We start from the raw sequence: 16,275 nt of genomic DNA, 5'->3' as shown, positions 1-16,275 counted from the left end.
TTATCCACAGATACGCTCCCTATGGCACAGATACTACTGGTATATCTCCCAATATGTATCTATCTCTTCTTCTTGAAGACCGTGTAAGTTGAGATTCCAGAAGACTCTGCAGAAATCTACAAAACATTGCCCTTATGACCATGCTCTATCTAGTTCTGATGGCCAACACTTCTAGAGAGTATCAGAGCCTTCCGCTTTGCCCTGCCTGACTCCACATGCCTATTGTCCCACAGCAAATAGGTATTAGGTCAGCAGGAATCCACAAGAGGCAAGAAGGGGCAGGTAAGCTCTGGTTGTAATTCTAAGCTATTCCCGTTCAAATGGCCTGGTATTTGGCCATGGTCTTGGTTCTGAAACCATGGTGCACAAATTTCCAGGCATGTTCAGGATCCTCAATTTAAGACCACAGCATTTTTATTTAATTCAAATGCTAATTTCTATCATGTGCATATGTATGCAATAAGTTAGAGTTGTACACCTTTCATGTCTTGTCAATATATAAGTCTATGTATCCCTAAGGTAAATAGACCAGGGAGAATTTTTGTATCTAATGGAATCTCCATTGGAATATATAGAAAACTTAGCCTGTTGACATCTAGATTTCACAATACAATGTCTACTTCCTGTACTTTGTGTCTTTTATATACAGGTGACCACATTGTGACTTCTATAAATGTAATATTTTACACTTACACATCATACTGCAGGGCCAGACCACAGTTTGCTCGATGGTTACTGTAAAACCTATTTTCCAGATCCAGCTTTGTCTCGCCAATCAAATCATCTGATCCGATGAGGTCATGGTCAAACACTGAGATTGTCAATTCTGAGTCCACTGGGAAGGAAATCGTCATTTCGAACACTCTGTACATTGGATGAAAGAAGATAATTGGGGTTAAAGTCATAAACACCATGCAAATGTCTCTGGATTCTGTTATACACAATAAATATGTGTTTTGCATACCTTTTTATTGGATAGAGTAGGGAAGGGTTAAAGGTTTATTTGGTGCTGTTTGTTCCCTGTATTCCTTTTCCCTAGGTACTCTGAGTCATCCTACTGCTCTAACCTTGTACATTGCCTTCACCTATACGTTGATGCATTACTTTTATCCAAATTTTTTATTATAACATTTTATTTTTGTAAACATTTTTAGAGAACAGAATAAAATAAGGTACATCCAAATCCAATCGTACATACATAGGTACGCAGTAAAAACCATAAATAAAACATGAAAGGTAACCTTATTTGAGGAGTCAACTAAGGTTACAACATGTGATGAGCAGAAAAATCCTATATATTTCGGTACAGTTCTATAATACAAACATACACACTATTTCTTTTTTTACCCCTGGGTCGTAAAGTACATTGCAACAGAGGATATCTGGTCCTCCACTATCTCTTTAACCATGGTTCAGCGTTTAACCAGCATTCATTAACCTTCTCCAATCAGGCGAGTCCTGGAAAAGGATCAGGAAGCTTATATCCAGTTAAATTTCTTGTTTCTGTCATGAACACTTGCTGTTAGGTCTTCCATTAACATTAGCTTATTATTCTTATGCAGCCAAAGCCCCGGGGACGGTGGAGAGGTATTCTTCCATAGTAAAGGGATGCACACCCTGGCTGCTGTTACCAAATATTTTACAATCGATTTTACAAAACTTTTGTGATGCCAGTCATGCAGATACAGTAGAAAAAAATGCTGAATCCTCAGGGACCTCATGTACTGTTAACTTCCGACATACCATCGTAACAATAGACCAAAACTCAGTGAGCCGAGGGCACGACAAGAATATATGCAGCAAAGTGCAAGTGTCTTCATTATACCTCCAACACATCTTAGAGACCTCTGGGAAGAAGCAATGTAGCTTATCAGGCGTGCGGTACCACCTGGTCAATAGTTTATAACCCATTTCCCGGAGTCCACTAATAATCAAAACCTTGTGTGTCAAGAGCAAAATGTGCTCTCTTTGTGCCTCTGAAAACCTGTTTAATTCCTGTTCTCAGGAGTGAAAAGAACTGGTACAAATCCATTTGAAGATGAATTCAATAAAGAATATAAACTTTTATCCCAGTTTTAGTGTTTCTCGACCTTTATAACATTGGAGAACCCTTGAAACACTTCAAGGTACCCCTTATATAATTACTATATAATCCACAGCTCACAGAACATTAGCATGGTGGTCAGTGAGAAGATTGACTTTGGGCCATTGGGAAGAATGTCACCCAAAATGATCACTGGTGTACCTTAAACTGACCTGAGAGGCAAAATGTGTTTATTGCTCAAGGAACCCCCAGCAACCACTGGAGGAACCCAAGGGTTCCATAGAACCTGGTTGAGAAACATTTCTTTAATAATATCCAGGCATTGATGACACTCACAACTCCTACAAGTAATGATGCCCCTTTTTCTCAATCAGCTCTTAGTTTAGATGCCGGGGATACAATGTAGGGTCAGTTTGTGGACAGTTGGCAACACTGCTCTAATGATATCTTGTGGAATCACCAACACATTGGTAACCAACCATATGATCATGTGGCAATCCATGTTTCACCACCTATCAGAGGTTTTCATGTTTTGGCTATTTGGTGTAGGTTCCCAGTCCATGCTAGGCCTTGTACACAGGGCCCCTTGTAGAAGTCCAATCGTCTGCCAAGTGTCTTTAAAGGACAGGTGTATGTGCATTGCCAAAATTTTCATATTGGCGTTGGGGATGTATACACATCTAGGGCACTGTAGCCCGAAAATGACTTCAGACATGGCTGATTATGGATTTATATATTACTCTCTGGAATGTTTACCAGTCACAGGAAGTCATTGGAGGAAGTCAAAACTTGACAGTGGTCACTGTATCCAGTGTTGATTTCCCAATGAAAATACCAATTCAAGATGGCAGCCATTAGGATTTGGATTTACTCTTCCTTTTGTGGCATTAACTCACTTCTTCTGGGAGCAAAAAACAGATCTCCGCAGCAAGGACACCAATAGCAACAAAAACCTAATTTCTAACTATCCTGATTATAATTACAACTTGAATCATAAACAGTATATAAAAAGCATATTAATGATACAAGATCCCCCATATGGCAATCAAGTTGAACATTTTGCAGGTAATGTACTGCCACGGCATGTGTAAAACATCTTCACAAAATACTGTATGAACTCAATTCTAATGTTTTCTTAATCCTTTCTATATACATTATTGACTTTTTTTAGTTAGGTTCACTTTCATTCTTTGTACCCAAATCTATTTCAATGAGGCTCAAGCTGGGCAGTTCATAAGAGCAGTAATTTTCGAGCTAAGCATTCATCTCAATGACTTGTAAAACCAAGATTCGGCTGCGGGGAGCAACGACGATGCAACATCATTAATTCAGTCAGCTTGCAAATAGGATTCTCTTTTATTTCACCAATAAATAACCCTTCTCTCCCACCTACGCTCTGCAATCCTTGTTAGCAGATGATAAACTGCAGCCCAACAGGATAACGAGACAGGTTATGTACTATACTGCAGCCTGGAAGAATAGGATATACCAGGCTCAGTGGTATTGTAACATACTTGGTATTCAAGAGTGCAATGGTCATTAGGGCCATGGGGTTGTGGCTTTAAAGCCCCACTCCGTGCACTGGACCCTTCTGCTATTTTGCCCCTCTGGAACTGTATACTTATGCCATCACAGGCAGGGGTGTAGTCGTAAAAAAAAGCCCCACTACACCCCTGCCTATGTGTCACTCAAAGGGGAAGAAACTTCCCCCAGAGTGACGTCATGATACCAGAACCTGCCCACTCTCGGACCTGCGATGGGAGAGTGGGTGGGTTGTGTTCAGAGAGACATCCCGCTCTCCGTCCTGAGCCTGCAATTCCATATGGGAGACTTGGTCTGTGGCTCTGGCCAGTGAGTCCCCTTCTTCTCTTGAACCCGCTGGGGGGGCAGACCAGCCAGTGCTGCGGACTATCAAAGAATCCTTTGCAAATTAGGAGTGGGAACTCGTGCCCATTCCCAAAACAAGTAAGGGCATGTCATTTCCGCCCATGCCTGCCCCACTACAGCCCTGATCACAGGCCCTTCTTCCTCTGACAATGGGCTCATCCTGTTATTTTACAGCATTCTTCTGGGAGGCCAAGCCTTGACAACCTGAGCTAACTAGAAGTGGGTTGAATGACTGGGCATCCATGCTAGTTCTTGATTAGTTGAGTGGTTAAGTCACATGGAGGACATTTTCGAGGAGTAGGGGGGTTCAATGGATGGAGGCGCTTTTATTTTTACCTACTGCAGGGGAATTTTATTCTTATAATATTAGTATTATTGAAATACACTTACCTCACCCCAGTCTTCTGAATCACTTAGCTTGATGTCACCGTTCTTTTAAGTAAAGTTCTAAAACTATCAAGTCCATTGCTAGAGTGTCATCTCATGGGAATTAGTCTGCTCTATATTGAACAGGACCAGAATGGTGACACCAACCTCACCTAGGTGCTGCAGCTGGAAGATGGGGATAAGGTAAGGGCTCTTTTACACCCACAGTGTATTTAGCAGCTCCTGGGTGCGCAGAAAACTGCTGCTATGCACCTAGGACCAGCAAACTGCAACCAGATTATTATTATTATAATTATTATTAATATTAAACAGGATTTATATAGCACCAACATATTACACAGCACTGTACATTAATATGGGTGGCAAATGACAGACAGATACAGACAGTGACACAGGAGCAGGAGAGGACCCTGTCCAGAAGAGCTTACAATCTAGGAAATCTGCAGGGGGCTGCACAGCATATCTTTCAACAACCATGCAGCCAAAATCAAAATGTTGCAACTGGGAACTGCACCGTGATATGCCGCAGCTGGTTGCAAAAAAAAAGGTGTCCAACCTTGGGATCATGGTTGAGCTGCGGCTCACTGCGGGTGAAATGGCCCCAAGTGTAATTCTAAATTCACCCTACACAGGCATGTTTTTTACCTATATTTATAGCAGGGGATTTCTAGAAATCACCAGGCAGATGGCATTTTCAGAAGCAAAAATCAAGGCCTTGTTTGTCTCATAGTGCATTTCCTTTATTATCATTGTAAAGGCATGGTAATTATTAGACATTTCGATGTCCACTATGGGTGATAAAGTAAAATCAGAAGGTAAAAGTGAACCAAAAATCATTTTTGTACAGCAATGCATAATATGTTGGTTCTGTATAAATTCTGTTTAATAATTTTGGGCCTTAATGACGATTGACAGATGAACTGTATACATTGTAGCTGTACATCGCTCCCTGCTGGCAAATATCAGGTCTTTGCAATTCTTAAAACTGTTTTCATTAGTGAGAAGCTGTGATGGCAGAGGCACAAGCAAGTTTCACTTTGTTGGAGTTACGGGCCGCCATGAAGTTTTTGTTTCTCCAGGGAAAGTCAGCAAAGGACATTCACACTGAGATGTCACAAACACTGGGGGAGAAGTGTCTACAGCACTGTCAAAACCTGGATTTCTCGTTTCAAGACTGGGCATTTCACCGTTGAAGATGAGCCCCGCAGTGGGCGCCCCCCAACCTCAACTGACCCGGCAACCTGCGATGCTGTCCATGAGAGGATTATTGAGGAACGGCGAAACTCTGCAAAAAAGATAGCCCAGATACTTGACATCTCACGGGAGCGTGTTGGGTTTGTTATCACCACTATCCTATCCTAGACAAGCTTTCAGTGAAGTGGGTGCCAAAATGTTTGAACAGTGATCAGAAGAAGGAACGAGTTGAAGCATCCAAAGCTGTTTTGGCCCATTCTGAAGCTGTACAGGACTTTATGGCTAGGTTACTGACTGAGGATGAAACCTGGCTCCATATCCATGATCTTAAAACCAAGGAACAGTCAAAGGAATGGTGACACAGCGGATGTGAAGAAGTTCCAAACCCAGAAAACAGCGAAACAAGTCATGGCGTCTGTTTTCTGGGACAAAGACGGTATTCTGTTGATGGACTACCTACCTCAGGGCTCTAGTATCACCGTACAGTATTTTGCTAACCTCCTGGACCAGCTGAAGGAGGCAATTAAGATGAAACACCGTAGAAAGTTGACCTAAGGGATCCTTTTTTTTTGCAGGACAATGCAGCTGCACACACGTTCAATGTTGTGGCTGCCAAATTGAACACCCTGGGTTTCCAATTGGTCCACCGTCCCCTCAATTCAATTGACTCGGCCCCCTCGGACTATTATCTGTTCCCGAATTTGAAGAAACACCAGAAGGGGCAACGTTTTGAGGACATTTCTGATGTCAAAGATGCTGCTGAGAGCTGGTTTGCGGTCCAACCAAAGGACTTTTATTTGAACGGTCTAGAAAAGCTGCAACTATGCTAAACCAAGTGCATCAGTCTCAGGGGGAAATATATTGAATAAATGTGTTATTTTAGGCTATCTTCTTTCTGGGCAAAGCCAGGAACTTCCCAGCACCCTCTCATATGTTTTCAATGTCTATACCACAACTCACATATATATTGTTTTGTTTTGTTTTTTTTGGAGGTGTGGTTCCCTAAAGCTGTCTCTACAAGAAGAAAGAGTGTGGTGACAATTTTAAATCTGCAGAAAAAACTTATTGGGGAAATCCCCTTGCAAAATGAACCCATAAGTGATGTCTAGGATTGCTATTTTTCTACTTTAATATGCAAAAACCAGTACTGCATTCAAAGTTGCCTATCATGCACAAACCAGTGGAAATCCATTTGTAAATGGGGAATGCTGTTCTGATGGTCTTTGCTCCATTGAGTGGCTCCCCAGGTTTTTCCTCTCTCATTGACTTTGCGTCTGAGCCTGCACAACACGCTTTTAAATCACATTGCTGTATGCTTTGCACCCTTTGACACATAAGGCCTGATTTAATAAAGCTCTTCAGGACTGGAGAAGATAGACTATCATAAGCGAACCTGGGTCATACAGTAATCCTGAAATGGATCTGGTCAAGAATTGAAAATATTTGCTAACAAATAGCAAATGACTTTTAAGAAATCCATTTCAGGTTTGCTGGGTTACCCAGGTTCACTGATGAAAGTGTATCTTCTCCGGTCTTGCAGAGCTTCAATAAATCAGGCCCAATGTTTATAATAATTTTCCTATTTATGACTGATGTTACTTACTCTCCAAACACTGGGTTCAGCTGCTTGGGAATGTATCGTTCTTTGCTGTCCATCACTTGTTCACCAACTTTCACTATGATGTAAGGATCGGCTTTTCCATTGGGGTCAGCTGGAGCTAAGTTTGTTGCCTGCAGGAAAAACAAAGAATGATGAAACTCTATTATATATATAAAAAGTTATTTCTGTCACCTGAAAAAGAAACACCTGCAGCAAGATCAAAACAGATTTCCCCATCTTGGAGTCATGTGAAAAAGTAAGTACACCCTCTTTCAACTCTTCTAGGTATAGTGTAATAAATAATATGTCATGTGTGTTTCATCTGAGGTTTGTCTAATATCAAGACCTGGTGCGGACTAGATGATTTTTAATAATATGTCCTGATACACAAAACCCTGACATTGAAAGAGGGTGTACTTTATTTTTACTGTAGCAGAGTTGAGACTCCTTGGGTTTTATTTCCACGATTTAGCCATTGATGTTTCCAAATAGCTGTTCTTTATTCCAAGTGAAGAATTGTTAGATTTTGAAAACACAAGCACTGTACATATTAGTTTTAGTGCTATTTCAAATTTCACTTCAACCATCAATATCCTTGATATCACAATTACTTTGCACAAATTCTAATCGTTACACATGAAGGATATCTGTAGACACTGGGCTTGAATTATGAAAGCTCTCCAAGACTAGAGAAGATGAACTATCATAGAAGAAAACATAGCAAACCTAGAACGGATTTGGTCCAGGACTGAAACATTTGCCAAATAAGAGTTATTTTTTAGAAATCCATCCCACATTTGCAGGATCAGCCAGGTTCTCCCATGATAGTCTATCTTCTTTTAGACAGCTTTAATAAATCAGACCTTATGTGTAGGCTTTCTATGCTTTACTCCCCTTTTGCCAGATTGGTATGTCTAAAGACTTCTATTAAATAATAATCCAAAACTTTCTGAATCATTAACCTAGAACAGTATGCAGAACAGGCATTATGACTTTCCTCTGACTTTATTAGGTCTGGTCCTTGTTCCAGGTCAATGACTAAGAAAGTAGAAAAAATGGTTTCTGTTATATCCATCACTCAGGATGATCTTTGGGAGTGTGGAAAGAAAATCTATTAAGAGCTGAGAATTGTCTCCCTGTCCTCTTCAATTATGATCCACAAAAACTGAATGTTTTTGGAATTGTTACTTTATTAAAAAGTTGTTTAGCCTTCCATTGTCAATTGACATGGCCATGCACAATGTTGGTCTGAATGTATTTAAATGATCAACATTTGGGAAGTCTTTTAGCTAGCGTGAGTCACTTACCTTGACTATGTAAATTCGGACAAGTACTTTCACTGGCCGGTTCCTGGGAACTCCTCTCATTATCTGGAACTCATCAGTGGCTTCCCTGGTTGGGTAGATATAGAAGGAACCCTACGAAGCACAATTATAGATAGGACAATAAGTGTGGGTTCTCCAATCATGTCAATGGTCCACTTCAGCTCGCCCATCACTGACCATACCTTGTATTTTCCCATAAAATTATCGTCATCATTAGCATCCTCATCATCAAAAGCCTTCCCGCGGTACAGAGGAAATACGTAAAGCCAATCTTCAAACTTGTCAAATTCATCTTCCAGCTCTCCTTTGTATACCTGTTAATTTAGTTTGATAAGGAGATGAAAAAGGGTATTGAGTATTTTAGCATTGTATCATCATTGTTCAAGATTTTTTTTCCATGTTTTACTTGCTAAAAAAATATTTTTTTCAGATACTTATGTTTTGTTATTAAAAAAAAACTCTACAGTGACCCATACCATACCTTGAGTGTGGAAATTGGTTTTCTTTTTGGTTTCACAACTTCCACCTCAACATATTCTATTTCCTCATTAGCATCCAAGACGTTGATATTGACCCCCTCTGCAATACAAGCATTGGATTGATATATTTATATTGTATTACATTTGTACATAGCTGGTTATTAATATTTTTTAATGTGACCCCATTGGCAGCTGGTCACAGCCTGTAGGGACTATGGTCTGTATATGACAGAGATGTACACATCTGGTCATTATGGTATATGGTGGGGCTAATGTGCATCATTATCATGGTCTTAAATGCAACCATTAACCCACCATGTGACCAATCACATAATAGACTGAATAGTTTGGAAAATGACTGAAATTCAGTTGGATTTTTCACCAGAATTGGATGCTTTATTGTAACAAAAGTGATTATTTATTGATTGAACCACCCGCTTACTGTAATGATGCACAATGCCTGTTATCTCAAACAATTGTGTCATTATGTCTATGGCCGGAATTGGACAAAATAGGAGAGCAATTTCATTCCTGTACAACGTTGCTCAGTTTTATGCCTGGACTGCATAGAATCCTTACAAAAAGGTAAAATACATGAACCCTCCCTGCTGGGAAATGTGACCTGAGAAAGACTGAAGGTTAGGTTCCAGGTTTACCTTATTTACGTCATAGGACACAGGCTAAGGGGGGAAGCCCAGGCATGCACCCTCTCACTTAATGCCAAGTCGGATGAATTATTTGACTTCATCAGGTTTTTAAAAAAACTCCTAGAGATCTCAGAGATGTTATTAGTCCTATGCCAGTGTTGGCATTACCCATGGGTCTCCAGAGATCATTCATTGTACTCAATGCAAGGAGACCTGGGGCACACTTTTTTGGTTCCCAGGCTTTGTGAGACCCCAGATTTCATGACTCATTCCTATATAACAGAGGGTGAAAAGGTCTGATAGATATAATCAGCTTGCAGTTGCTCCACTCAGTTCCACAATAATACTTATAAACGAATAAAACACATACAGCTTCAAAGGTCGAAATTCAAGAGGCTAATGTCATATTAGAAATTAAAATGTAGCTGGGAATTTGGGGACTTATTTTGTATGTATTGCCACTGTATAAAAAATGCAATTAAGTAAGGGCTGTGTCAAAGGGCAGTAGGCTAATGTTTATGGCATCAGTTCATGATCATTCAGAATTCATTGTCAGATGCATTTGACTTGCAGTTGACCCCCTGACCTACATTTTTATGGGAATCCAAAACTTGCCTAAAATGAACTAAAAACCTATTGACACATCAACTAAGGTTGATTAGCACAGGAGCTGGCAAGAACCCACAAAGAATCTCACATTGCCCATAGGTTAAATGCCCGGCTGCCAGTGAATGTCTGCAATCTCTTGTATAATAAAACAACAAGGTATGGAAAGTACCTGCTTCCTCTTGTTCTGCTTCTTCATCCTCTTCATCAGCTGCCATCTATAATAGAATATTACAGAAAATGGATAAATTACACATATTGATTTCCACAAACTAGTTAAACTTTCTCATTCATGAGCACATGGCCCGGTGATGATGGTGCTTGCCAGGAACTAGGGCCATCTGTTGCTCTGCCCAAGGTTCATCTCTGTGCAGAATGCAGTATGAGCACAAATTGCAATTCAGAATCACTTCAAAAAAATATCAGTACAAATAACATAATCCATAGAAATAAATTACCCCCAAAAATATGGGGGAACAGGATACAGCAGGTCATCATAGTTTATAATTGTTTATCATAGATCATCATGTCAGGTCAGGAGCCAATTATTACTGCTTCCAATCCCTACCTAATATGTCAGCTGCCGAATTACACTAAATACAGTTTTATCTTAGGTGTTCTGTGAAGATGTAGAATCGGCTCCCTCAGGAAGTGTATTTAGCAACTATTATAGATTGCTTTAAGAAAAAGCTAGATCTATTTCTAGAAGCACAGAATATAACTGGGTATTAACACTTTAAAGTAAAGATAACAGTGACTGTTGATCCAGGGAACATCCGATTGCCTCATGGAAACCAGAAGGAATTTTTTTCCCCTGTTAGAGCAACCAGGGTTTTTATTGCCTTCCTCTGGATCAACTGTGTGCATAGGGTTTTATATCTGGGGTATGTTTATTTCCCTAGTGGTTGAACTTGATGGACTTATGTCTTTTTTCAACTTGACTTACTATGTAACTACATGTTATTAAGCACCTGGCAGTTTACAACCATTTACGCTGGGAGGAAAAGTGTCATTAATATTACATATAGCAGTTCTTAACTAAAGTCCATCTATAGCCAAAATATTTTTTTGGGATCAAGCAGGGAAGGTTCCTAGTTAATGCCCATTCAAACCTGTGGAAAAGAGAACAAGAGAGCAGGAGTGTTCCGTTTTGGGTGGGTTTTTTTTCAGAATTTTGCTGTACCAAGTTGGGTTTTTAATGGAGAAATCCACTTTCCCTACCTGTCTTGGTAACAGAAGTCATAAAAAGGTTGAGTTTCCAGATTTTTCTGATGATTTTATTATATGAAATTATGATCTATTTTTGTTCATACCAACATACACCAATTGCCAATGCAAACCTACTTGATCAGTTACTTCTCTTAGGGATTCATAATATTTAGACCACCAGTCCAGCTCCTCGGGGTCCGGCCTTTCTTCTTCCAGCTCCTCCTCCTTAACTATTGCTTTGCCCAGATTCTTCAGTGGGTCCTACAATACACATATTACACAATGTAATCAGATACAGATCAGGTCCTTTACTTAGCACAATACATTCTGCCGGCTTGGATCAAATCTGTTGCATGCTGAAATGGCACATGCAAATAAATCCATAATGAAATGGTTGAAGGGTGTTTAGTCTGTAAACCACCAGACCAATAAGTTTCCAAAACCGGACTAAAAATTCCTTTTTTTTAGGTGGCATAGGGATAGGGTTTCTCAGAGGTGGATTGTAATTTTGGCAGCTGCCCAGGACTCAAGGTGAGCTCAGAATAATGCTATAGCAGACTTTCTATTCATTGAATACGTATGCACATTAAACACAATGCGTATGCACAGTTCCTGTTGCATATACACATAACACACAATATGTATGCACAATTCCTGTATATGGAAACCTTATTAGATAGATGTAGAAATGGCAGTATGCCTGTCAGTGGATACAGTGACCCTTTTACATAGTCCATTTTAAGTTGGCAGAGGTCCCTCAAACTGAAAACAGCCGACGACAATTAATAATAATTATAATAATACAATTATCCACTACTAAAGACATTACTAGAAGGCAAACCTACCTTCCACAGGACAATAGAATTCCTGCCATGTCAAAAATGAGTAACAATATTCTAAACTTGGGGTACTGGCCCACTTCTTTCAATAAAACATTAAGAATTGGGGCAAAAACTTTATAAAACCAAATAAAACAAGTCTGTATTGTATAGGATAAAAAATGAAATTGAAAAGGTATTAAAGTTAATTTTGTGGCAGCCCATGTGTCCTACCTATCCCCCTGCCCTCCAGCCCTGTGGCCCCTGACATGGGCTGCCATAGAGGTGAATATACTACCTCTTCCAGTACACAGACCTTCTTGTGTATTTTATTCTTAACCTAATATGGTTGCTTTTAGTATCATAATAAGTATCAATAAAGCTAAAGGTAGAATAGAGAAGCCCTATGAATTAGCATTTCCCACCACTTGCTTCTGCTCTCTCATCACCACTGGTATTACTCCAGCATACCTTCACCATGTTGAGAGGGTTGAATTTGCTGTCTTTGTCATCTTGGTCTACATTTATAATGGCCGGCATGGCAGGCATCCTAGGCAAGAATTTTTTCTCTGTAAAGAACAAAGAACATTTTCATAAGTTTTCTTGTAAATACAATATATATTTTATGCAAGTACGCTCATAAAGAGAGTCGGTTTATAAATTTATAGCCTGTCAATTTGGTTGAGATTTGGCTGTTGTTTTGTTAAGATGCATGTAGAAGGAAAAGCATTTACTTTAATGACTGCTGTGCTTTTTTGATAATGGCATATGGTGGCAGAATAAGCCTTACACTGAAGAGAGAACTGCATGGGGATTCAAGACCATCCGAACGAAAAACATCCAAATTGATGTGTGAAGAATTCATAAACATACCCCTAAGAATGTTAGGCATTTGGCAATTTTTCCAACTCTGAATTCCCAATCTGATGCACAATTTGCTGTAAGATGAATGGAGGCTTATTCCAACAGTTATAAAAAATGTATCCTCTGCATTTGCAGTGCTGATACAAATGATTGAATCATGACTTTCACTTTCATTCTAGCATGACCATGATCATGACCAGAATACAAAAACTGAGCAACTGACATATCCCAGACCCATTATACTGTATATTTTTGAGAACAAACCTTTATTTACTACCTAAAAGAGTGATTAGCAACAATTCCCGGGAGTGTGTGTTTAATTTTTAGCTGATTGTTCTTTAAATCAGTTCTATCAATCAGATTTAGTGGCACTCACGTTTCGGTTTATTTTCATTTTCTTCGCTGATTTCCTCCAGTTCTTTTGGAGCAAACTTCATGAGATTAGACACCACTGCCGAGCCAACCAAGACGGAGCGTCCAAACGCACGTTTCTCCACTACAAAAATGCTCAGCGGTGGGTGGAGGTACACCTGTTCTGGAAGTTCCTGCAATGACATGGACATGAGGTCAAAGACACGTGCAGCAACCTTTGCTGATTATAGATGCAAAGTTATAACAGAGCCTAATATATAAAAATATAACCCTTTCCCAAACTAAAAATAGAGTTTGGGCTATAAATACATTTTAGGGAGGCACATGTATCACATGTAGGAAAACATCAGTTTATAATGGGCACTCAACATATTCTCTTGTTGGATCTGCATATTTTTCACATCAGGCCACCAGGCAGTCCTTCGATCATCTACTACTCTCACATATCTTTATGGTACTCACCACATCCACACTTTTAACCAGTTCTGTGAAATTGGGAAATTCCTTGTAGTTTAGTATAACTTCAGATTCCACCTTTTTCCCAGCACATTCAATGCGCACTTGAGGTTGGTCCACTTCAAACAAGTTGATCCTCTTGAGATCTCTCAGCCCCCAAAATAGAACCTGCAAAGCAATCGAAATTGCAAGATTTTCCAACTTGAAGATACAAAAGGAATATTTTACATCCAAAGTCTAAATATAAAATTTTTGTAGCTTGGTGTAGAGTTGGGAAGAGTTTAAATGACTCAATAGATGACAATATCAAAGTTCACATGCAGAGAAAGCAATGTTTTAAGGTCTCACAGGACTTTGTCATATAGCAACACTGTTGTCAAATAAAGGAATTCTGTCGCGTTGGAAATTATTTTTTGAATACCAGGGGTAGGTAGAAAAAAAAAAAAAGTGGAGTTCTGATTTAAATTTGTTTATTTTATTGTATCGCCTGTATTGCCCCTCACATATTAAAATATTTACCTCTATTCTAAATTCCTTTAGGACAGGCCGGATGCCTTTTGGAATGATGTAACGATCAATAGATTCATCCATATATTCTGGTTCCCGGGGGGTCACGAAATCTGGCAGGGCTGGCTAAGGCAAAGAATAAGACAATGTATAAAAATAACTTATAGATAATAAAAAAGCAAGCAAATAGCCAATAAATGTGAATTATTGATTGGAATTGTGAACATTTACAATCATTTACATTAATAAAAATTAATAGACAGTAGCATACCAGATAAAGTGTGGGCCTTGGTGCTTCCATGGCTATAGAATTTATATCACCACATCCAATGCAGTGACATCAATGCATTGGTTTACAGAAGGGTTCTTCATATCACTAAAGAACAAGCAGAACCTAATTTTTGTATTACATTGATAAAGAGAGGACCCAGCAGTCCAGAATTCTGCAGCTGTTGGTCTGAGCCTGTGATGGGATAGTGAGCGGGTTGTGTTTAGAGACACAACCCGCCCACCGCCCTGAGCCTGCAACTCCATACAGGAAACATGGTCCGCGGCTCTGGACGGTGTGCCCCTCTCCCCCAGCGGGGTCCTTTTTCTGACCTCGTGGGGGGGCTGACCAGCCAGACACAGACCACCAAAGAAATCTTTGCATAATAGTAGTGGGAATGCGTGCCCATTCCCGAAAAAGTGAGGACATGGAGTTCCCACCCATGCCACCCCACTACACCCCTGCTTATTTGTACCAGTTAACTCTTGCCTGTGTTACTAGTCCTATGGAAGATCACCAAACTCACCTCTCTCATGTAGGTCCTATTTTCCAGCTCAATAAGCTCAAATACAGCTATAAGCTCCCCGGCGGACATATTACCCTTGAAGATGTCAAAGAACTTAAGGGTGGGTTGGTTGTATTTGGCCACTGTGTGTTCGGTCTCTTCTTCATCCAGTAATGTCACAATGGGGGTTGCAAATGCACGACCCAGAAAATCAGGGGCTCCCTACAAGTAACAACAAAACAGTCCAAAAAAAAGAAAAATTAAGACAGAAGGGAGTTTTCTTTATCTTACAGATGAATGCCATATAAACATTGAAGCTATTTATTTAATATACAAATGAATGCCAATTTTGTATATAAGTGTAATTACTTTTTTACATTACAATCCTATCACTTTCTGCACTACAAATAAAAATAATCACGTAACAATGGGAGAGCCACAGTCCCTAAGTCCCGGTCGACCTCCTTGTTAATATTTTAGGCAAGCATTCAGGGTGGGGAGATGTTTAGGACTTACAAAAGAGCCATATTGATATGGGAGCATCTATACAAATATAACAAAATGCAAAATAAATATCAGTATCTCTCTATATATTAAATGCATAGATAAGAACATGAGGTCAATAATAGGATTAGGATAGGTTCACAGGAAAAGAAAGATAATGCCTATTAAACAATGCAAAACAATTTTTCTTCCTAAACTACCCCTTTACATAGAAACATGTTGTATCATCTGCAAGGATCAAAACATGGAACTCTGAGCTAATACAGGGGATGGAGATATTATCAAGGCACGGAGAGAAGACCAGGAGTGTGTACTTACAAACTTATCCTGATCATATATATTAATAATGATAAGAGGTGGATCATTCCTTAGGTTTTCTTTATTTCCATCCATCAGGAGATTGTCATAGATGAGCAGTTCATTCCACATAGGTGCCAGAGTCTCATTAATGACCTGTAGGAATCACAAGCAGAACCATGATGATGTGGAGAGAAGGATCCTTGCTGACCCACCATGACTAGAGAAAGCATTCTTCATAGGAGGGAGCACAGATTTCGGGAGGATTTATTTTACCCTATTAAAATGTTTGCATGGATTTTGATG

The 16,275-nt window shown here is 39.6% G+C and overlaps 1 protein-coding gene across 1 annotated transcript in view; it reads right to left on the bottom strand.

Moving 5' to 3' along the window:
• Positions 1-16,275, bottom strand: part of LOC140325375 (fer-1-like protein 4) — a 63,818-nt gene that overhangs the window by 13,163 nt on the left and 34,380 nt on the right. Inside the window, exons 20-32 of the mRNA XM_072403199.1 lie at positions 15,991-16,125; positions 15,190-15,390; positions 14,408-14,521; positions 13,895-14,056; positions 13,437-13,605; positions 12,668-12,765; positions 11,514-11,639; positions 10,342-10,387; positions 8,919-9,016; positions 8,620-8,751; positions 8,420-8,530; positions 7,116-7,243; positions 694-864 (exon numbers count right to left, since the gene is read on the bottom strand). Of these exons, the coding sequence (XP_072259300.1) occupies positions 694-864; positions 7,116-7,243; positions 8,420-8,530; positions 8,620-8,751; positions 8,919-9,016; positions 10,342-10,387; positions 11,514-11,639; positions 12,668-12,765; positions 13,437-13,605; positions 13,895-14,056; positions 14,408-14,521; positions 15,190-15,390; positions 15,991-16,125 (1,691 nt within the window). The remainder of the gene's footprint in view (positions 1-693; positions 865-7,115; positions 7,244-8,419; positions 8,531-8,619; positions 8,752-8,918; positions 9,017-10,341; positions 10,388-11,513; positions 11,640-12,667; positions 12,766-13,436; positions 13,606-13,894; positions 14,057-14,407; positions 14,522-15,189; positions 15,391-15,990; positions 16,126-16,275) is intronic.

The sequence above is a fragment of the Pyxicephalus adspersus genome, chromosome 3 (assembly GCF_032062135.1).
Source record: "Pyxicephalus adspersus chromosome 3, UCB_Pads_2.0, whole genome shotgun sequence".
Lineage (NCBI taxonomy): Eukaryota > Metazoa > Chordata > Amphibia > Anura > Pyxicephalidae > Pyxicephalus > Pyxicephalus adspersus.
The sequence above is the reverse complement of the archived record's forward strand: the minus strand, read 5'-3'. Positions and strand labels throughout refer to the sequence as shown.